At 45.1% G+C, this 24,789-nt stretch overlaps 1 protein-coding gene and 1 long non-coding RNA gene across 2 annotated transcripts in view; both read right to left on the bottom strand.

Annotated features, from left to right (window-relative positions):
• Nucleotides 1-24,789, bottom strand: part of LOC149462509 (uncharacterized) — a 117,835-nt gene that overhangs the window by 80,334 nt on the left and 12,712 nt on the right. The window contains exon 3 of the mRNA XM_089676841.1: nt 7,907-8,621. Coding sequence (XP_089532967.1) covers nt 7,907-8,621 — 715 coding nt within the window. The remainder of the gene's footprint in view (nt 1-7,906; nt 8,622-24,789) is intronic.
• On the bottom strand, nt 10,236-10,734 carry LOC149462510 (uncharacterized). The gene is made up of 2 exons (XR_016312653.1): nt 10,584-10,734; nt 10,236-10,471 (listed from the first exon to the last, which is right to left on the bottom strand). It is a non-coding gene; the product is annotated as an uncharacterized LOC149462510 (long non-coding RNA).

Here is a 24,789-nt window from a genome sequence, read left to right as displayed (position 1 = left end):
CTGCCCAGATCCCTGCCCTGTGCTGGACTCAACCACATGTCTGTCCAGATCCCTGCCCTGTGCTGGACTCAACCACTTGTCTGCCCAGATCCCTGCCCTGTGCTGGACTCAACCACATGTCTGCCCAGATCCCTGCCCTGTGCTGGACTAAACCACTTGTCTGCCCAGATCCCTGCCCTGTGCTGGACTCAACCACATGTCTGCCCAGATCCCTGCCCTGTGCTGGACTCAACCACTTGTCTGCCCAGATCCCTGCCCTGTGCTGGACTCAACCACTTGTCTGCCCAGATCCCTGCCCTGTGCTGGACTCAACCACATGTCTGTCCAGATCCCTGCCCTGTGCTGGACTCAACCACTTGTCTGCCCAGATCCCTGCCCTGTGCTGGACTCAACCACATGTCTGCCCAGATCCCTGCCCTGTGCTGGACTCAACCACTTGTCTGCCCAGATCCCTGCCCTGTGCTGGACTCAACCACTTGTCTGCCCAGATCCCTGCCCTGTGCTGGACTCAACCACTTGTCAGCCCAGATCCCTGCCCTGTGCTGGACTCACCCACTTGTCTGCCCAGATCCCTGCCCTGTGCTGGACTCAACCACATGTCTGCCCAGATCCCTGCCCTGTGCTGGACTCAACCACTTGTCTGCCCAGATCCCTGCCATGTGCTGGACTCAACCACTTGTCTGCCCAGATCCCTGCCCTGTGCTGGACTCAACCACATGTCTGCCCAGATCCCTGCCCTGTGCTGGACTCAACCACTTGTCTGCCCAGATCCCTGCCCTGTGCTGGACTCAACCACTTGTCTGCCCGGATCCCTGCTGTATCAGCTGGATTTGACCCTTGCTACATCCTACCCTGGTCCGCCTAGATCTCTGCCTAGTGTGCTGGACTTAACCACTGCTACGCTGTATTCACCCTGTGGGCTGGGTACATTCCCCTTGCCATACCGTCTGGTGGCCTGGTGTACTGGTTCTCCATTTTGCTTGGCCATCCTACATGGACTATCTATGTGGTATTACATTGCTACCTGGTGGACTATTTTGTTGTGCTGTGTCTTGTTATCCATACTGTGCCCTCACATTCCCCAATATACCCCCATATGTTGGGTTTTGTGTGATCTGCTCTGTGTGCTCTCTCTCTGCACTTCTAGTTTATCACTAGTGATGGGCTGAACACCCTCCGGTTCAGTTCATGGTAGAACATTCGAACAGACCAAACGTTTGCCGCCAACATCGAACCTATGGGACTCAAACTTGAAAATTCAAAAGTGCCCATTTAGAAGGATTATATGCTAGGTGTTATCAATAAAAGTGGTATGGGGACTCGGGAACTGCCCTGATGGACATGAATCAGTGGAAAATAAATTCTAATAGTACAGTTTTTAAAGGGGCAGTTATTTTTCATTGCTTAAAGCAGTGCTTCTCAATTATTTTCTGTCATGCCCCCCCTAGGAAGAAGAAAACATTTTGCGCCCCCCCGCGCGACTGTAAATAGTATCATTTGTCTATAAAATTGTTATAAGTAGGAATAGTGCCCCATCATTGGTGTCAGTGGGAGGAATAGTGCCCCATCATTAGTGTCAGTGGGAGGAATAGTGCCCCATCATTGGTGTCAGTGGGAGGAATAGTGCCCCATCATTAGTATCAGTGGGAGGAATAGTGCCCCATCATTGGTGTCAGTGGGAGGAATAATGCCCCATCATTGGTGTCAGTGGGAGGAATAGTGTCCCATCATTGGTGTCAGTGGGAGGAATAGTGCCCCATCATTGGTGTCAGTGGGAGGAATAGTGCCCCATCATTGGTGTCAGTGGGAGGAATAGTGCCCCATCATTAGTATCAGTGGGAGGAATAGTGCCCCATCATTGGTGTCAGTGGGAGGAATAATGCCCCATCATTGGTGTCAGTGGGAGGAATAGTGCCCCATCATTGGTGTCAGTGGGAGGAATAGTGCCCCATCATTGGTATCAGTGGGAGGAATAGTGCCCCATCATTGGTGTCAGTGGGAGGAATAGTGCCCCATCATTGGTGTCAGTGGAATAGTGCCCCATCATTGGTGTCAGTGGGAGGAATAGTGCCCCATCATTGGTGTCAGTGGGAGGAATAATGCCCCATCATTAGTATCAGTGGGAGGAATAGTGCCCCATCATTGGTGTCAGTGGGAGGAATAGTGCCCCATCGTTGGTGTCAGTGGGAGGAATAGTGCCCCATCATTGGTGTCAGTGGGAGGAATAGTGCCCCATCGTTGGTGTCAGTGGGAGGAATAGTGCCCCATCGTTGGTGTCAGTGGGAGGAATAATGCCCCATCATTAGTATCAGTGACACCAATGATGCGGCACTATTCCTCCCACTGACACCAATGACACTTGCTGACCCCTGTTGCAGTATGGTGCTGCTGCAGCCAGCATATGTGGTTGCAGCAGCACCTCTGCACTGCACACTTACCGGCTTTTCCCTCACTCAATTTTCGCGGGTCCGCTCAGCTCCGCCTCCTCGTCCGTGATTGGCCGCCTGTGTACCTTTCCTGAGCTACAGTTCTGGCGGCCAATCACCGGTGAGGAGGCAGAGCCGAGCGGCAGGAGTGAGGGAGTGGCCAGAGTGACGGAAGGAGCAGCGCTTCCTGGATGGATCATCGTGGGAGCCAGGTAAGAGACAGCAGCCCTCTGCCCACCCCTGTACGCACCCCCCTTGATGGAGCCTCGCGCCCCCCCTGGGAGGCGCGCCCCACTATTTGAGAAGCACTGGCTTAAAGTAAAAAAAAAAAAATATTCATTTAAATATCATGCCTGGGGGTCCCTTAAACTACCTGCAAAGTTGCACATCTGTACAATGTATAGAACCTGCTGCAGCAGGACTCACACTGTAACCCTTCAGAGTTATTCTTGACAAGTGCAGGATTGGACCCGGCTCTAAAAATTCTAATTATATGTAATGCACCTCTCATACAGGTGTAGAACAATGTGGCCTTCAGTGTTGATGGTGCCTGAACACTGTGTCCCCTCAGTTACTATTGCTGGGTGCAGTCATGGGCCCTGCAGTTGAGAACTGTTAAAAATTATAGAAAAATTATCCAGGATTGATTCATGTTGATAAATGTCAGCTGGTCAGCGGAGTCTGTGGACAGACGCACTCTTTTATCCATCACAAAACCTCCAGCAGCACTGAATGTCCGTTCAGAAAGCACGCTGGGTGCAGGACAGGCCAGTAGCTTGATGGCATATTGAGCAAGTTCTGGCCAGTGATCCATCCTCAAGACCCAGTAACCCAGTGGATGCTCAGTTGGAAAGGTCTCCAAGTCTGTTCTTGCCCCTAGATAATCCTGCACCATATGATGCAGACCCTGCCGATGGGTGCTTAAACCTAACAGCCCTGGGTGCTGAGGACTAAAGAACTGTTTAATCGGTCAGCTGGCCGCCTTCTCCACCGCTCTTCCTTTAACAGAATGAAGCCTCAGAAACACGTTGTCCAGGAAATGGTGACCTCCCAGTATCTGGAAAGGTGTTGCACAATTTCAAGGTGTCCTCAGGATGTTTCATCCTCTGCTCCCTCTGGGAAGACTGGATGAGCTCTGCACCTTGACCCTTGTAACGTGGATCAAGAAGGGTTGCCAACCAGTAAAGATCTCGCAGACACTTTGAGGAAATCTTGAAAATGAAAGATGTACACACAGTGCGCTGGTTATGCAGCAAAGTTGAGGCCTTGTGTGCTTTTCTGCAACACTGGAAGACAGTAGGGAGCCATTCTGAGCAGATATCATCTGAGGGATCATGTGAATCTGCTAAAGTTAAAGGCATCCTGAAAGACCTGAAACAGATGAAGTTTGTGAAACTTTTACATTTCCTATTCTATTTTCTAGCAAGCTGAACCCTTTGTCAGAGAGTCTTCAGAACAAGGAACTTATGATCTGTCAGGTAAAAAACAAACTAGAACAAGCAGCTAAAACTCTTCAGAATCTTTCTGATGGGAAAGAAAAAAACGAACTTGAATTTCTTAGTAAGTTTACAGAAGATGGAAAACGACATGGGCTGCAGCTGACCAACCTTCAAGCTGGTGACAGAATTTCAGTCTATAGGCCAATCTGTATTGGCCAAAGCAGAAAGAGATTTCATTTTGAGGCTTTCCTCGTTCTCCTCAGATATTGTACAATCTGTCCATATATTGAACAGCGTGTCTTGGCCAGACAAAGCTCACATCCCCAACTTTGGATGGACTGAGTTGCACAGAATTGCAAAACATGTTTTTGATAATCAGTTTGAAGACAAAATTGAGCTGTTAGAAGCAGAGTGGGCTGACCTCAAACTCTCCATTCCAAATGGACTCTTTTAATGAGACTCTGAAAAGATTGAATCAGCAGATTCAGCAACATACTCCCTCTGGTCAATTTCTGTGCCGAACTTCCCCCAACAACCGTCTCATGTGAACGTGGCTATAGCTACCAAATCAGAATAAAGACGGTCTATCGTTCATCACTGACACGGGAGACTTTGGATGATCTTCTGATGATTGCTGTTAATGGACCACCACTAAAAGATTACAATCCACACACAGCCATTGAAGTGGTATTTTGTATCAGAAAGGGGACGTTACACAAGTCTTGGTCCTGCTGTACAATGAAAACCATAGCAAATCTTGATGTGAAACTGGCTTCCTACTGCTTTTTGGCATCCAAATAATTATTTTTTGGTGTTTTATTTTCTTAATTGAATAGAATTCAATCCGCACACAGCCATTGAAGTGGTATTTTGCATCAGAAAAAGGGTATTACACAAGTCTTGGTCCTGCTGTACAACACAAACCATGGCTGCTCTATGTTACAATGGTTACTATTGTTATGCCATGTTTTTTGGCATCTAAATAAGCTCTTCTTTGTTTATTCTTAATGCACTACTTCTCTAAGCTCTCTTTTAATAAGATGCTGAAGATAAAAAATGCAAAATGTTTACTATTGTTATTTATGTTTTTTGGCCATCAAAAGAGGCACTTTTTTCTTTTTTCTTAATGCCGCACTTCTCTAAGGTCTCTGCTGGAGATGAAAAATACAACATGTTTACAGTAATTATTATTCCATGTTTTTGGCATCAAAATAAGCACTTTTTCTTATGCTATACTTAAACTAAACTTACATCCTTTAAAAGAGACTTTACTGCAGTTACTAAAGATGCAGGAGATAAACAAAACAAATACAAAATGTTCACTGCAGGTTTAAAGCTGTAAAACTTGATATTTTGATTGCACCCGATGGCTATTCAGCTATTGCTGTGATGTTTAAATTGACATAATAAAGTTATAATTGCAGTTTTTTATATTTTGGACTCTTTATTCTAAAGAAAAATGTAATTTCATAAGCTTTAAAGGGGTGTGGTTGGGGGCAGGGCTAGGGACAGCATTGGGGGATGGGCTGGGGGTGGAGGTGGACCTGGGCAAGGTTGGGTGGGGCAACTGGTGGAGAGTAAGGTTTGTGCCTGGCTAGTAGGTCTAGACTCAAAATGGTTTATCGGGATGTATACAGTATATATATGACAAGGTAGACTACTTCATGTAACATTACATCTTCATCTCAGATTGTAAGCGGATTGGATTGGCCTGTGTATGGGATTCCAGATCAAGTCATGCCAAGGTACACGTTGAGCGTTGAATATCTGGTTGTAGAGAGATCACGGGGGGGATTTGTATATCTGTTGTCACATGTTGCTGAGTTACTGATTTCTTACACGACATTTCCAGACAGTTGGATGTAATTCATTAATATTTGGCAGTAATTGCTGGCTTGTATTTCTCCCCATTATTGTGGATTAGATCATTGTACTGTTATCTTGTATTGTTTATTATTTATCATCACCTATTATATTTCATCCCCATTTTGTACTGATTTATATTATTAATAAATATATATTTTTGCACATTATTGTGTTTTATTTTGTCTTCCAATTATCACAAATACAGAACTGGGATGTCGGTTACTTTGTGAGAATTAGTAGGGAATCTCCTTCATTCCAGATCCCGCCTGTTTCCATGAATTGTATACGGATTATTTCCTCACAGATAAAGTTCTGACAACTTGTACCGTTCTGGTGTTTTTGATCCTCAGAAATGAGATCTGCCGTCATCAGACATGATGGATTTTCAGACATCTATCCCATAGTTTGTAGACTCTATAACTCTCCTACACACTGAATCATAGACACTGATTGGGGTTATTGTACCCAAGAAATGGAGCAGAATACACCTTTGTCTACATTTATAAGGAAAGACCATTTATTTGTAAAAACAAGAAAAAATGGTAAAAAGTGGTGTTTAACCCCTTCACGCCTAAGGGTAAAACAAATCTAAAGGCCTAAGCACAATTCTGCACCGTTGACATGTGATAGCAAAACCGTACATATCATCACAACTACTTTGCACATCCAGGTGGATTATACCTTGATTTTTTCAGGACAAATTGGGCTTTCATTTGGTGGTAAATGGTAATGGATATCTCCTGATTTTTTTTTTATTATCAAAGGAAAACTGGCCAAAAATAGTAAAAAAAAATCCTTTTTTTTTTATTTAGCTATGTGTTTCTTGTTATGACCATAACCTACCACCAAAGAGCAACCCAAAATAAATTCTCCAGCTCTTGACGATCGCAGCGATACCATATATGTGTATGTTATTTGTTGTTTGTACCCGTAGTACAGCCCAGAAACCATAGTGCGCATTTTGTTTTTGTCTTTTTTTTACCTAAAACACACTAACATTAACTGACACTGACATTAACACTAACTGACACTAATACCAAATTTTTTTTAAACCCTGACCTTGACCTTTGACCCTGACCTTTGACCTTGACCCTGACCTAAACACTAACCCTGGCACTGAACTAGATCAAACCTTGATCTAGGTATTTTTTTTAATTTTTTCTTTTATTTTTTTAATATTTATTTATTTATCTTTTTTTTTTTTTTTACAAACTTTTTTTTTCTTCTCTCTGACAGGAGTTCGAGAGATACAATGTATCTCTCTTCTCCATTCATAGAGAGAGAGAGAAAAAAAAACAAGGGGGCCGGGCTGCACAGTGACTGATCACTGTGATAGCCAATCAGAGGCTATCACAGCGATCATGTGACCCGGGACCGGGAGTCCCGGGTCCCGATCGTTAGAACGGGACCCGGTGCTCTAAGTGACACCGCGGTCTCGGTGCTGGGAGCGCGCTGAGGGGCGCGCTCCCAACACAAAGACAGGTACGCAAATATGCGGCCCCACGGAAAAAAGCCCAGGTCCGTGAGGCCGCATATTTGTGTTACGTCGGCGTCAAGGGGTTAAATACCACCAAAATAAATATCTATTTGTGTGAAAAAAATGATAAAAATATAATTTGGGTACAATGTTGCATGACTGTGTAATTGTCATTCAAAGTGTGAGAGTGCTGATAGTTACCAGTCAGCCTGGGCAGGAAGGGGGTGGAAGTGTCCGGTATACAGGAGGTAGAAATATTTATTTTTAAACAGACCTCTAAGTGTTTGTGAAATCTCCCACCACAAAATGTACTCAGCCAATCACAGGTCAGGACTCCATTTTTATTCTTCTCCTGCTATCAATGGCCAACCCGGTCCCACACTTCATCCATGTCTTTGGGGACCTCTGATCTCCTTATGAACTGTTCCATCCATGATGAAGATCAGCCATGGAGTATATCTGAGGTGTACATCAGGGTGTGCTTCTTCCCCACGAGAGCTGGGATGTCCAGCAACATTCATCTAGAAGACATTTCCCACACTCAAGGCACTAATACACCTCCAGGGTTGTGTGGGATCCCTGATGTACAGGAAGACAGGACTTCAGTGAGGAACAATTCTCTCACTCAGGACAGGAAAGTGGCTTTTCCCAATTGTGAGATCTCTGATGTGTGTAAAGATTGGATCTATGTGAAAAACTTTTCCCACACTCAGAACAGGAATAAGGCTTTTCCCCCGTGTGTGATCTCTGATGTATGTGAAGATTGGATATCTGTGAAAAACATTTTCCACACTCAGAACAGGAATATGGCATCACCCCCGTGTGAGATCTCTGATGTATGGAGAGATGGGACTTCCGTGAAAAACATTTCCCGCACTCAAGACAGGAATACGGCTTCTCCCCCGTGTGTGATCTCTGATGTCTGGAAAGACTGGACTTCACTGAAAAACATTTCCCGCACTCAGGGCAGAAATATGGCTTCTCCCCCAAATGAGACCTCTGATGTTTATAAAGATTGGATATGTGTGAAAAACATTTTCCACACTCAGAACAGGAATATGGCATCACCCCCGTGTGAGATCTCTGATGTGTGGAAAGATGGGACTTCAATGAAAAACATTTCCTGCAATCAGGACAGGAATACGGCTTCTCCCCCGTGTGTGATCTCTGATGTCTGGAAAGACTGAACTTCACTGAAAAACATTTCCCACACTCAGTACAGAAGAACCTCTTCCCTGTTGGAAGGCCGGCCCGGTCCCGCACAGTCTGAGGTTCCTCAGGATACGAGGAATCTGATGGTCCATCTACACTGGGTGGTGCCGGATGGACATTGGAGGGAGCCGGGTTTTCTCCTGGACTATACTGTGTGATGTCCTCATCTTCTACTTTCCAGTCTGGAGACAAAGTGAGACAATCCTCGGAGGTTTTCCTCATCTCCCGGCCATGGACTAAAATACAAAGACAAAGAGGATTACTAGACAGGAGCTGATTGGTTCCCCCAAACCAGGACTACGCCCACATCAGGCAGCTTGGTCTCTGAGGAGCTTACAATTCCACCCTCAAGGGAACTAGGAAATGGCTCCTCTGATCTCCTACCAGGTCATTTCTTTATTCATGGACCTTAGTCAGAGAGTGAGGAAACAACCAGAACTGTCTTTTATAGGAGGGACAGTGATGAGGGGATTATAGGACGAGGGTCCCCACCCCCTCTATCACTCATCGCCATCTTCCCAACACAAGAAGTACTGCACTTCCTTATTTAGTCCATGATTTAGTCATGAAGAACAGCGGGGCTGAGCCCCACCAGAGGTCAAGAGTGAGGATGGGGGGAGAACAACCAAGATGAAGACTAGACTGATCCTGAAGACCACCATCATTGGGGTATTGACTCCTCCCTCATTATCACTTTCAGTCTAAGGGTCCAAAGTTGGAGGATGTTATCACATTATTATCACCATGTAAAAGTCTGTGCTCCAATCACATCATCCGATATAAAATGTCCAGCTGGGAGAAAATGAGTGCAAAAGAAGTAAGGCCGATGTAATGGACAACTTATATAAGATACAAAAGTTAGGACTCAGTACAGTACGGTATTAGAATGATGTAATCCACAACATAGAGTATATAGTGCAGGGGTCAGGAGTATGTAATGTACAACATAGAGTATATAGTGCAGGGGTCAGGACTATGTAATGTACAACATAGAGTATATAGTGCAGGGGTCAGGAGTATGTAATGTACAACATAGAGTATATAGTGCAGGGGTCAGGAGTATGTAATGTACAACATAGAGTATATAGTGCAGGGGCAGGAGTATGTAATGTACAACATAGAGTATATAGTGCAATGGTCAGGAGTATGGAATATACAACATAGAGTATATAGTGCAGGGGTCAGGAGTATGTAATGTACAACATGGAGTATATAGTGCAGGGGTCAGGAGTATGTAATGTACAACATAGAGTATATAGTGCAGGGGTCAGGAGTATGTAATGTACAACATAGAGTATATAGTGCAGGGGTCAGGAGTATGTAATGTACAACATAGCGTATATAGTGCAGGGGTCAGGAGTATGTAATGTACAATATAGAGTATAGAGCGCAGGGGTCAGGAGTATGTAATGTACAATATAACTTATACAGTGTACGGTTCAGGTCTCATAATATTGGTATTCAGTTATCAGTGGAACATTAAATGTTTACTTGAGACAAGTTGCAGAGATCCCACACCGCTGCCTCCCATCTCCTGAGACTGCACTCAGAGTAAGTATCTCTGGGAGAATTGTTCTGTCAGAGATCTTGCTAGACCCGGTCATGGGACAGAAGACCCAAATCACATGCCCCCGGTGCTTAGGTCTAATAATGTCTATGGTGAAAATCAACATATTGCTGCCAGCTGAACCCCAGAACCTCCATAAATCCAGTCTAGAGACATAAATTGTGTCTGCAGCACAGAGAAGGAAGATTATCCGAGAGAAATCCAGGAATACAGGACCGGGAACACAGCTCAGGAAAGTGACCAGGGGATTACAGGCTGATATCACCCAGTCCCCGCCCTACTCTGGACCAATCAGTGAGCAGTATGGGTGGAGGAATGGATTTAGTGTTCATGACCCACCTGTGCTGATCTCTGTAGGAGTGTCCTCCTCTATAAATGTCCCCGTTATTCCATCCTCCTCCATAGACTGCTGATCATCCCTCACATACGCCTCTTCTTCTTCTTCTGATTTCACCTCAACTTTTATATCTATCAGATCTTCAACCTAAAACAAAATAATAATAGAAGAGTTCATCTGTAAAACATAAACTTTGTGACATCACATAAAAAACAATCACTTCTGTGAGACCATATTCTAGATTCTCCATCCCACCAACCTTGTAATAGTGAGGGATGGTGTGATCTTCCTGTGTGGAATCCCGGGAATACAGAGGACGGGGACATCTCTCTGGTGGGTTCCTGGTATTAGGTGGCTCCATCATATCCTTGTGTCCTTCTGAAAACTCCTCCATCACTCCATACTCCTCATCCTCCTCTTTATACTCTTCTTTAACATCAATATTATCATCCCCGAGGATTCCACTCTGAAAGATATAATAAAACATTCATTGTAACAAACATGCTGTGTATAAATCACAACTACCAATAATTGTCATCATCTACCTGATGATGGTGAGGGATGGTGTGACCTTCCTGTGTGGAATCCCGGGAATACAGAGGACGGGGACATCTCTCTGGTGGGTTCCCATGACTGGATCCATCTGTAGGAAACACACACACTGACTGAATCCATTGTTTCTATGTGTTTATCAGATGATGGGGGATCTAGGTGGATCCTCCGTACTGCTCTCTCCTTTACAATAAAGTCTCCTCTTACCCGGTGATGTGAGGGGCGGCTGATTGTCCATCATGACGTCCTTGTAGAGATCCTTGTGTCCTTCTAAATACTCCCACTCCTCCATGGAGAAATAGACAGTGACACCCTGACACCTTATAGGAACCTGACACACACAATGATACAGTCACCATCCAGACACATCCCTTGTCTGTTACTGGAGAATGTCCCAGAATTCCCGGCACCGCTCACCTCTCCTGTCAGCAGCTCAGTGATCTCTCTGGTGACTTCTAGAATCTTCTTCTTCTTTCTCTCTTCTATCAGGGAGGGAGGTGGAGGCAATGTGATGTCATATGATCTCCAGACTTCACAGGAGGAAAACTCTACATCTGAACACAAATAGTCACATCAAATGATATTCCCAGAATCCTCCTCACCTCTCCATTCAGGTCTCCATTTTATTAAAGCCCCACTTCAGGCTAAGATATAATTCCCCCCCACAGGACCCCCACACTATGCAGGGTATAAGGAATTCTGACATCATAACACAACGCAGGATCTACAGTTCTGATTTGCTTATGAGGATGCCAAGGGCCCCACATCCTAACACCATAGAATAAGAAGAAAGGAGATAAATTATTATTATTATTATTATACAGGATTTATATGGCACCAACAGTGTGCTCAGCGCTGTACAGAATGAAGGCAGACATTACAGTTACAATACAATTTGGTAGCAGAGGAAGCAGAGGGCCGGCTTGTTAGAGCTGACAATCTAGGAGATCATTCCTTCATGTCTAATACATTTTTAATTCCATCTGTTCCATGTTACATGTCAGTGATGGTGATGTCACAGTGTCCATGGTAACCCCACGGGGCCATCCAGTCTTGTTGTTTCTGCTATGTTAGCCTTCAGTTCCATCCTTTCCCATAGATCTTCATTTATGTCCTTTTCTAGCTCTCCTGTCCCTGATGCCAGTTACCTACAAACCAGTTTTGATGCCAAACTTCGATTTAGGATTTGTCAGTCTTTTGTCTACAAAGCCATTTTAGTTTAATTGCATTTTAGTTTTAATTGCATTTTAGTCATCTGAATTATTGTTTTTTTTAGTCGTATTTTAGTCGACTCAAATAGTTTAGTCAACAAAATGAACACGGCTTGAAACTGCAGCCGAGGGCCGGAAACAGCCCTTTGCTTGCCTTTATCTAGCCCCTGGGGCACTATTCCCCCCATTGACACCAATGATGGGGCATCATTTCTGACTCTTACACCAACAATAGATCACTATCTCCCCCACCACCAATACCACCGATGGGGCACTATTCCTTCCACTGACATCAACCACAGGTCACTAGTCCCCCAATGACACCAATGATGGGACACGGTTTACTCCCACTGATGCCAGGATGTTTTCTACTATCACTGTCCACAGTCAGACCCCCTGAAGTCTGAAGACAGTAAACTGGCCCTTTGTTTAGAAAGTTTGGAGACCCCGCTATATGATATTTTATCGGTCATTCCTAGAAGGACATTAGGAGGAGGAGCTGTGAGGTCAGTGTGATGTCATAGGATTCTCTGACTCTGGATGGAGGGACATTGGCAGGAGGAGCTGTGAGGTCAGTGTGATGTCATAGGATTCTCTGACTCTGGATGGAGGGACATTGGGAGGAGGAGCTGTGAGGTCAGTGTGATGTCATAGGACATATAGACTCTGGATAGGGACATTGGGAGGAGGAGCTGTGAGGTCAGTGTGATGTCATAGGATTCTCTGACTCTGGATGGAGGGACATTGGGAGGAGGAGCTGTGAGGTCAGTGTGATGTCATAGGATTCTCCATTCCCCGCCACTTATAAAAGTGGTATAATTCATTAGTATAGACTGAAGAGGTGAGAAGGTGACACCTCTCCACAATGAGGAGAATGTTCCGGCCCCGGAAGTGGGGAATGTTCTGCCCCTGAAGGGGTTAATCTGGGTTCCCACACTATATATGTGTGTATCATCATCTGCTGGAGATAAAAGACGTCACAGTGACTATGGAGGGAGGGGACGGACATGACTATGGAGGAAGAGGACGGACATGACTATGGAGGAAGAGGATGGACATGACTATGGAGGAAGAGGACGGACGTGACTATGGAGGAAGAGGACGGACGTGACTATGGAGGAAGAGGACAGACGTGACTGTGGAGGAAGAGGACAGACGTGACTGTGGAGGAAGAGGACAGACGTGACTGTGGAGGAAGAGGACAGACGTGACTGTGGAGGAAGAGGACGGACATGACTATGGGGGAAGAGGACGGACGTGACTATAGAGGAAGAGGATGGACATGATGGGGGGGTTACTGGGTGCAAATAGGAAATCTCCTAAATTGTAAGCTCCCAGGATCAGGCCCTCCTATCCCTCTTCTATTGAACTGTATTGTTGCTGTATTGTCTCCCATTATATTGTAAAGTGCTGACCAAACTGTTGGCGCCATAAATCCTGTATAATAACAACATCTTATTACCTCCTCTGCTGCCACTTCCACCAATGTCTCCTCTCTGCTTCCTCCTGCCTCACTTCTCACCCGGAACTTCCTGTCTGTACCTGACATCACTTCCTGTCTGTACCTGACATCACTTCCTGTCTGTCCCTGACATCACTTCCTGTCTGTCTTCCATAGAGACTTCCTGTCTGGGTAGAGGTGAGATCCCCACCTTGTGGAGCTCAGAGGAACTGCAGCCCCGAGAAGCGTCTGGTAGTGTGACCCCGGCCTTGTGCTGGGTGTGTATGGACTGTAGATCCTTATAGAGGGGTCACCTCCACTCCCACCAAGGGGGACAGAAATATATGACTGCCTAGTCCAGCCTTCCTCAGCCAGGGTTCCTCCAAAGGTTTCTTGGGGCTCCTTCAGCAATGAACAACTCCTGTGTGAATCTGTCAGATTACAAGTCCCCATTATCTGGGTAAGGGGGTGTCAATCATCGCACGTCGCTGACATTTATAAATCTAGAGCAGAGTATGAAATGTTCTGCAGATGACATTTCCCTCCCGGATTCCTTCCCCCAGACCCCACAGTACATAGCGCCCCCTCCTGTATTGTGGGGGGACTCTGGAAATGAAGTTTTATCGGCAGCTCAATGTGTGTCATTATCGGTCACTCTGCTGTCACCCCATCCGGTGTTCTCCCAGGTTTGTGTTAGTAGAAGAACATCATGTGACCGTGTATTCCTGGAATTCTTCACACTCAGCCGATGCGGGGCCGCTGCGTTTTTCAAAGTCCTGTTTGTTGCATCTTTAGTGCAGGTTTGGGGTGATAAAAAACGCTCCAAGAACGCCCCTCCCCATTGAAATCAATGGAAACCGCCGCAGAACAAACCAACAATGCCCCCACGGTGAGGGTTTGGTGCGGATTTTGAGTCACATGATCTTTAAGAAGTGCAATGCAAACACGGTAAAAACATGGCAGAAATGCAGCAAAAAGTCATACGTGTCCCGCGGATCAGTGTGGGAGGAGCCTTCATGTCACTTTTGTTGCAGCACATTCTACAGTGAGAATGGAAACAATTCATAACCCCTCCCCCACCTCAACAAAACGCATCCCAGACTCCTACACACTGCAAAACCAGCTCTGGCAGTGAGAGGGTTAATGTGGGCTAGATGGGATCACTCTGCTGGGGTGACATTAGAGCTCCCCCTAGCTGCAGCCTGGTAATAACATTGCTGGGAGGTCTATTCATTTCTCTGCTCCATACTTCCCGTCTTTATATCTGAATTCCATCTTTATATGAGCAGAAAATGAATGGAATAGTAAATCTAATCATAATCCCGCCCCCACAGAGTACTGCTCACCAAGTCCCGCCCCCACAGAGTACTGCTCACCAAGTCCCGCCCCCACAGAGTACTGCTCACCAAGTCCCACCCCCACAGAGTACTGCTCACCAAGTCCCGCCCCCACAGAGTACTGCTCACCAAGTCCCGCCCTCACAGAGTACTGCTCACCAAGTCCCGCCCCCACAGAGTACTGCTCACCAAGTCCTGCCCCCACAGAGTACTGCTCACCAAGTCCTTCCCCCACAGAGCACTGCTCACCAAGTCCCGCCCCCACAGAGTACTGTTCACCAAGTCCCGCCCCCATAGAGTACTGCTCACCAAGTCCCGCCCCCACAGAGTCTTATTCTCCCAAGTCCCACCCCCACAGAGTACAGAGACATAGAAAGGGAAATGGGTGCTAATAGGCTGCAGGAGATCTGCTGAGACGTAGAAAGGGAAATGGGTGCTAATAGGCTGCAGGAGATCTGCTGAGACGTAGAGAGGGAAATGGGAGCTAATAGGCTGCAGGAGATCTGCTGAGACGTAGAAAGGGAAATGGGAGCTAATAGGCTGCAGGAGATCTGCTGAGACGTAGAAAGGGAAATGGGAGCTAATAGGCTGCAGAAGATCTGCTGAGACATAGAAAGGGAAATGGGAGCTAATAGGCTGCAGGAGATCCGCTGAGACGTAGAAAGAAAAATGGGGGCTAATAGGCTGCAGGAGATCCGCTGAGACGTAGAAAGGGAAATGGGGGCTAATAGGCTGCAGGAGATCAGCTGAGACGTAGAAAGGGAAATGGGAGCTAATAGGCTGCAGGAGATCCGCTGAGACATAGAAAGGGAAATGGGGGCTAATAGGCTGCAGGAGATCAGCTGAGATGTAGAAAGGGAAATGGGAGCTAATAGGCTGCAGGAGATCTGCTGAGACATAGAAAGGGAAATGGGGGCTAATAGGCTGCAGGAGATCAGCTGAGATGTAGAAAGGGAAATGGGAGCTAATAGGCTGCAGGAGTGTGCAAAGGGTGTTATGAATGGGTCTGAGCACTCCCTAATCACCCCGTTCACATTGGCATTTTGGTCCTGCCCCCACAGAGTCTTATTTTGGCTGTGTGTGGCAGTGGGGGGATGGGAAAGATACCCCAATGAGCAGCTGATAAGTGTGGAAGATTTCTCCTTCACTCTGAATCTGCAGGCAGGGAGTTCATGTGTCGGGGGAGGGGATCAGAAACATCTCCTCTCTGAATGGCAGAGGGCCTCCATGTATGTATGAAGATTGGATTGTCTGTGTCCCACCAATCATTAACAGAGGAAACATCTCTGGAAATGGAAACCTCCGGAAAGAGGGAATGTCAACAGAAATGTTGGCCAATCAGATGCAGGTAAATACTCTAAGCCACGCCTCTTTTCCTTAGATAAGGGGATTTTGGATATAAAAGGGGGAGGGGCTCTCAGAGAGGGACTGACACTGGATGGTGCACACGGATCTTCACAGACACTCATTTGATCCTCATCTCCGCTCTCCACCAATCCAGACTCTCCATACCAGAACAGATTCTATGGGGAGCAGCCATTGGGAATCCTCGGGGGCGGTCCTATCATCCACCACAGCTCTCCTCACCTGGTAAAGTATAAATGAATCTCTCCTCTGTGAAATGTCATCTCATTTCTGAATCTGAGGGAGTTTGGATCTTCATAGTTTGTCTGATAGACATTTGGGGTTCAATCCTCTTCCAAGGTGTCATCTCCACTAAGGAATCCAAGTCATGGAGAGGGGCGGAGTCAGTGGGAGGCGTCATCTAGACTCCATCCTGGTATTCTGCTGCAGAGACTGGAAGGTGACGGACTGATTGGGGGACCTTGTTGTCTACCAGTAGAGTGTGAATGACTTGTATTCCCAGATAATAATATATAATATAATCCCACGTTTACACACTATATATATATATATTTATATCTGGTGGTATATCATTGTTGATGACTATATAGTATATTGTTGGGAATTATAATGATTTATATGGTATGTTTCCCTGACATATATGAGACCTCAGCTTCCATTCTTCCCTTGGTATATATATGTATATATTTATATCTGGTGGTATATCATTGTTAGTGACTATATAGTATATTGTTGGGAATTATAATGATTTATATGGTATGTTTCCCTGACATATATGACACCTCAGCTTCCATTCTTCCCTTGGTATATATATATATATTTATATCTGGTGGTATATCATTGTTAGTGACTATATAGTATATTGTTGGGAATTATAATGATTTATATGGTATGTTTCCCCTGACATATATGACACCTCAGCTTCCATTCTTCCCTTGGTATATGCCTGGATTTAGGACACTCAATTGTTGTCCCTTTTCTTATATCGCCTTGTTTTGATCCAACAACTGATCACTACTTACTGACCTATCCGGACCCCACTACTATCTAATATTTACTGTGTATAAATATATACTCCTGCGCCACAGAACAAACCCCTCCTACTAAAAAATATATAATATATATAGGATGCTGCTGTGTACTAGTGTAAACACTAAATCATCAAATTAATCAAATAAACAGCACAATACCCAACAAATGATACATAAAATGAAAAATACTAGTATAAAATTTTTTTTAAAAAATTTAGAAGTGTCCAAAATAAATGTGTCCAACAAACAAAAAATATATAATAAATTTCACATAATATCCAAATAAAATGAAAAACTCATAATGTGATTTAAAGTGTCCAAAATTAATGTGTCCATCAAAATATCAAAAATCATCAAAATATATATATAACATTATGAAACTTGAGCCTTTTTCTTCAACTTCAAAGGGCTTCACCAAAAACGAATACATTTATAATGTGATTATCCTTTTGTCATAAGTGCTTCCACCATCCACCAGTGAGAAACCAATATTAATCGCACCCACCAGATAATGGCGAATAGTAAGCCTTTTAGGGATCCTACACCCCCTCTTAACGCCTCCAGACCTCCATTCCACCACACCAGACTAAGAAGATTCTTCAACTTCCTTTCTCCAAACAAAACGCTCCACCGTTGTGCCAAAGAAGAAAGTATAGCATAGAGTGTAATATTGCTACTAACTTCTTCTTAAATATATAATAATGATGCCAAGTCATTCATGGTAGGCAGCAATATAAAAGGCTCTTTATTATGTAGCCTACAACGGCCAAACATCATCAGAACACCATCCACGATATACTGCAAAAATCCCACAGCTATCTGTGCAAAGGATGACAATGAATTGACAGACACACAGTTCCCAAAATGGCCGCTGGAACGCACCTCTTGGCGTGAGTTCCACTCACCGGAAGTGACATATGACGTTAGTAAAGCAGACCGGAAGAGCGTCGACACGTTTCGCCTCTCCCAGGTCTTGAGAACGAAGTTGAAGAATCTTCTTAGTCTGGTGTGGTGGAAAGGAGGTCTGGAGGCGTTAAGAGGGGGTGTAGGATCCCTAAAAGTCCTAAAAGGCTTACTATTCGCCAATATCTGGTGAGTGCGATTAATGTTGGTTTCTCACTGGTGGATGGTGGAAGCACTTATGACAGAAGGATAATCACTTTATAAATTTATAAATACATTAATTTTCGACACTTTAAATCACATGAGTTTTTCATTTTATTTGGATATTATGTGAAATTTATTATATTTTTTTTTGTTTGTTGGACACATTTATTTTGGACACTTCTAAATTTTTTTAAAAAATGTTATACTAGTATTTTTCTTTTTATGTATCATTTGTTGGGTATTGCGCTGTTTATTTGATTAATTTGAATATTTAGTGTTTATTTGCTGACACTTGTATATGTCACTCCAGCTTGTATCGTTCAAAATACCTAAGGAAAAATGGTGCCCGCTTAGCCGTACGTGCGCACTAAGTTACGTCTTCTCAAAGATGGCGCATGTATAATGCGCAGTCGTCTATATAAACTGTTGGTGTTATTGGTGTTCCCCTCAGATGACCTGTGGGTGCACGAAACACGTAAGGAGGAGCCAATAACACCATGATGTCATGCTGCCGGAGTAATGTGGAGCTCCGGCGGCCATCTTTAACTCTGGCCAGTTAGTCCATGAGATTTTGCTTACTCACCCTATGAGTTTTTATCTGGATACCGATTATTATCTCAATAAATATTCAAACTACTACACTATGGGATGTGTTTGCCTTGACTCCCCCGGGGAGTATTGATTTACAGACATTCACTGCCCAGTTCCCAGGGAGGGAGCCTCTATTACACCCAGTGAGCTGCACCCATCCATCCCTTAAGGGGAACTCTGGAAATCCCGGATTCATCATCTTAAAGTCCCAGGACCCATCCCCCATAAGAGGGAGTTTACTCTATTCCTGCCCTGAGATGACCATTAGATGACAGCAGGATTTATTACAAAACGCACTTTATTTTGTGCGTTCCGGTGAGTGCGCATTTCTTCCATACCTGATTGCACATGCACTGTTTCCAGGACTGTACAGGATATATGAGCACTTAGTCACTTTATGAACTTTTATATGTCTGGTGTTATTTATATCACATGACTTTATTTTTCAGAATCAATTTGTGAATATTTATGTCACTTTTATATACCTTTTTGACCTTTTACAATAATTTTAGTGCTGCACACTATTATTTACATTGCTTATTGTAAGGTGTTACTTGGTTACCTTGGCTGATATCCATTTTTGTGCGCTCACATATACCTACCATACATACTGTATCCCCAGATGGTGGGGACTGGACCTCCTGAATGAAGGATAGGGAAACCTGAAGATTGTCCTGGGCAGGAAGGGGGGAAAAGTACCCGGTATTGAAGGGGTTAAAGGGCAAATATGACAAGAAAACATTCAAAATGCTGAACACAGCGCAAGGCCGGGATCACACCGTGAGACATTTCTCGGGGCTGCAGTTCCTCTGAGCTCCACAAGGTGGTGATCTCACTTATACCTAGACAGGAAGTCTCTATGGAAGACAGGAAGTGATGTCAGATACAGACAGGAAGTGATGTCAGGTACAGACAGGAAGTGTTGTCAGGTACAGATAGGAAATTATGTCACTTACAGATAGAAAGTTCCATGTGGCACAAAGAAAAGGAGATATTGGTGGAAGTGGCAGCAGAGGCGGTAATAAGGTGTTATTCCTATTTACACCCAGTAACTCCCCCATCATGTCCGTCCTCTTCCTCCATAGTCACGTCCGTCCTGTTGATCCATCGTCACGTCCATTCTCTTCCTCCATAGTCATGTCTGTCCTCTTCCTCCATAGTCACGTCTGTCCTCTTCCTCCATAGTCACGTCCGTCCTCTTCCTCCATAGTCACGTCCGTCCTCTTCCTCCATAGTCACGTCCGTCCTCTTCCTCCATAGTCACGTCCGTCCTCTTCCTCCATAGTCACTGTGACGTCTTTTATCTCCAGCAGATGATGATACACACATATATAGTGTGGGAACCCAGATGAACCCCTTCAGGGGCAGAACATTCCCCCACTTCCGGGGCCGGAACATTCTCCTCATTGTGGAGATAAATTCTAGTAATATGGTCCTCTAAACAAACAGCACTGACAATAAATAGACAAGACAAGGACCATCCTGACCATACATGGCCTACAAAGGGCAATGATGACACTACACAGGCAGCCAATGGGCAATCATTACACTATGCAGCCAACACAATGATGGAGTGCCGGGGTCAGGAGTATGGAGCATAGAGCCCCTTACATTGCTGCTCAGGAGGAAGGAAACATTCCCCAGCCGGCCATGAAGAATATGTTCCATCATTGGTGTCAGAGGGAGGGAAATACTGAGGAGTCTGAGGGAAGTAGAGGAGCTGAGAAGCTGTGAGGGTTTAGTAAAGCTGAAAGACTTTAGGGCCTCCAAAGGGGGAATCTGGGACCTTTTAGGGGGTAGTCAGGCTGCAGGGCTTTGGGGGAATAGTGGGCTGGAGGGCTCAGGGGACTCAGAGGGAGGGGAGGTCTCTGTGTCTTTGGTGCCCCCCCCCACCTGTACTTTTTTTCCGACCTTACAGAAGTGGCAATCTTAACCATCTTATTGTCTCACTGGTCATGTGATATGTTCTGGAATATCAAGTAACATAGAGAAGGACATTCCTTCACTCAGTGAGCACTTGTTCTTAGAGGAGTCCTGATTCAGCTGCAAACCAGAAACAAAACAAACCCAACAGAGAAAAAGGAATTTCTGATCCGACGGGCCAAGAGGATTCCAGGTCCTTCAAGATGTAACAAACACTAAACAGTCCAAACTAAATGTCTTCCCATGGGGGGAGTAGTCCTTACATGTCCAGCAACCTTCCTATTCCCCCCTCACATCCACATCCTATTATTGTGTGACCAATACCATCCAAATCATTCTTACTTTCATTTCCCAAAGTTATCCGTCTACAAGGAGACCTGTATAGATCACATTATGGCACCAATGAGGATGGAGGAGGAAACTAAAGTACCCGGAGGAAACCCACGCAGGCACAGGGAGAACATGCAAACTCCAGGCAGGTGGTGCCGTGGCTGGGATTCGAACCAACGACCCTAGTACTGCCAGGCGGAAGTGCTAACCATTTAGTCACTGTGCTGCCCTTATCTCTATTAATAAAACAGACCTGACCGGAGAGGTGAGGAGGATTCTGAGAGTCTAACATGATATTCCTATTGGTTCCTCAATACAGAGATTTCCTCTTCTGAAGTCAGGTGATCATATGACCATCACAGTGCCTCCATGTGACTCCCTAAACCCTGAGAGACACAACATGCAGAAGATTCTAGAAGTCACCAAGAAGATGATGGAGCTGCTGACAGGAGAGGTGAGCGGTGCCGGGAATTCTGGGACATTCTCCAGTAACAGACAAGGGATGTGTCTGGATGGTGACTGTATCATTGTGTGTGTCAGGTTCCTATAAGGTGTCAGGGTGTCACTGTCTATTTCTCCATGGAGGAGTGGGAGTATTTAGAAGGACACAAGGATCTCTACAAGGACGTCATGATGGACAATCAGCCGCCCCTCACATCACCGGGTAAGAGGAGACTTTATTGTAAAGGAGAGAGCAGTACGGAGGATCCACCTAGATCCCCCATCATCTGATAAACACATAGAAACAATGGATTCAGTCAGTGTGTGTGTTTCCTACAGATGGATCCAGTCATGGGAACCCACCAGAGAGATGTCCCCGTCCTCTGTATTCCCGGGATTCCACACAGGAAGGTCACACCATTCATCACCATCGTCAGGTAGATGAGGAACAATCACTGATAGTATCATTAGGATCTGTACATTATCTGCATTGTTACCATTGATGTCATTTTTATTATATATTCAGAGTGGAAACCTGAGAGATCCTCAAGTTGAGTTTAAAGAAGAGATAAAAGAGGAGGAGGATGAGGATGGGGGGATGGAGGAGTCAGAGCTTCTAAAAGTACACAAAGATCTGTACCAGGACACCATGGTGGAGTCATCCAGCTACAGGAACCCCCCAGAGAGATGTCCCCGTCCTCTGTATTCTCAGGATTCCACACAGGAAGGTCACACCATCCCTCATCATTACAAGGTTGGTGGGATGGAGCATCTAGAACATGAACTTGTAAAGATGATGTGTGGATTTTTTATGTGAGCTTTTTTTTACAGATAATATATTTTCTTGATTTAGAGTGGAGATCCAATCGATATAGAATTTGAGGTGAAAGCAGAAGAAGAAGAGGCGTATGTGAGGGATGATCAGCAGTCTATGGAGGAGGATGGAATAACGGGGACATTTATAGAGGAGGACACTCCTACAGAGATCAGCACAGGTGGGTCATGAACACTAAATCCATTCCTCCACCCATACTGCTCACTGATTGGTCCAGAGTAGGGCGGGGACTGGGTGATATCAGCCTGTAATCCCTTGGTCACTTTCCTGAGCTGTGTTCCCCGTCCTGTATTCCTGGATTTCTCTCGGATAATCTTCCTTCTCTGTGCTGCAGACACAATTTATGTATCTAGACTGGATTTATGGAGGTTCTGGGGTCCAGCTGGCAGCAAAATGTTTATTTTCACCATTTTTCCTCATGCACAGGTAAAATCTCTGACCGATCATTTCTCCCAGGTTTCCTTGCTCTGTTATCTGCTGGCTGTGCCGGGTGGAGGGATATGTCTGTAGTGTCTCAGCCCCAAGTCACTGAGTGCAGTCTCAGGAGATGGGAGGCAGCGGTGTGGGATCTCTGCAACTTGTCTACAGTAAACATTTAATCTTTCACTGATTCCTGAATACCAATATTATGAGTACTGACCCTTACACTGTATACTCTATTTTGTATATTACATTCTCCAAACTCTTCACTATATACTCTATGTTGTACATTACATACTCCTGACCCCTGCACTATATACTCTGTGTTGTACATTACATACTCCTGACCCCTGCACTATATACTCTATGTTGTACATTACATACTCCTGACCCCTGCACTATATACTCTATGTTGTACATTACATACTCCTGACCCCTGCACTATATACTCTGTGTTGTACATTACATCCTCCTGACCCCTGCACTATATACTCTATGTTGTATATTCCATACTCCTGACCATTGCACTATATACTCTATGTTGTACATTACATAGTCCTGATTCCTCACTGAAGTCCTGTCTTCCTGTACATCAGGGGCCCCACACAACCCTGGAGGTGTATTAGTGCCTTGAGTGCGGGAAATGTCTTCTAGATGAATGTTGCTGGACATCCCAGCTCTCATGTGGGGAAGAAGCACACCCTAATATACACCTCAGATATACTCCATGGCTGATCTTCATCACGGAAGAAACAGTTGATAAGGAGATCAGAGGCCCCCAAAGACATGGATGAAGTGTGGGACCGAGTTGGCTATTGATGGCAGGAGAAGAATAAAAATGGAGTCCTGACCTAGAGCACTGGGCTGACTTTTCATTGGGGTGCAGCCTATATGCTTGAGATGGTCTGCACCTAAATGGAAGGGGGTCTGCTGTGCTGGGGGAGGGGTTTATGGGAAGGCTGGAGGAGTATATAAACTAGGATGGAGGGGGAGGGAGAATTCAATTATAACAGGGTAGACCGATCAGACGGGTCAGTACTTATTCGGGGGGTGGAATGGGGAAAGATGGGGGGAGGGCTATGGCAGATGGTAAGAAGGTTCCCATGTTACAAACAATCAGTGGAATTAGTACTATTTGTATGAAAATAAAAAATACACAAAATCCCTGTGAACAAGGTGTCAGTGAATGAACAAGGTGTCAGTGAATGAACAAGGTGTCAGTGAATGAACAAGGTGTCAGTGAATGAAAGTGTTTGTTCCCCAATGCCAGAAGTGTGTCCAGCACGATAGGTGAGTTGGACGGTTTGGTGCATGAAGAGAACTAGGATTGAATTGGTATTGCTGAATCTTGGCTTCATTCCTCACATGACTGGGCCATTCATATTCCTGGCTAGGTTCTCTTTCAGAGAGACGAGGGAAATAGGAAAGGTGGTGGCGTCTGTCTCTATGTGAGAAGTGATCTCAGTGCGAGTGTGAAAGAGGACCTAGTAGATGGAGAGTGTGATGAGGCTGAAGTATGGGTGGAACTGCACATGGGGGATGGTACTACAAAGGTCATCATTGGAGTTTGTTATAGGCCTCCCAGTGTTAATGAGGTCGAGACTCAGCTCCTTGCACAGATGGAAAGGGCTGCAAGGGCTGGGACAGTGATAATAATGGGGGATGGTAACTACCCGGAAAGTGACTGGAGTAATGGTACTGTAGGAACAGTTAAAGGGCAAAAATGTATAAACCTACTATAGGATAATTTTATGGTCCAGTTCATAGAGGCCCCAACTAGGAATGATGCTCTGCTGGACCTGGTCATCTCCAACCATGCAGAGCTTATTACGAATGTTCATATAAAAGAACATCTGGGTAGCCGTGACCATAACATGATTT

Source organism: Staurois parvus, unplaced genomic scaffold, assembly GCF_062004578.1.
Source record: "Staurois parvus isolate SC_StPar_1 unplaced genomic scaffold, SC_StPar_1.0 ptg000174l, whole genome shotgun sequence".
Taxonomy (NCBI): domain Eukaryota; kingdom Metazoa; phylum Chordata; class Amphibia; order Anura; family Ranidae; genus Staurois; species Staurois parvus.
This window is presented reverse-complemented; position numbering and strand designations above follow the sequence as displayed.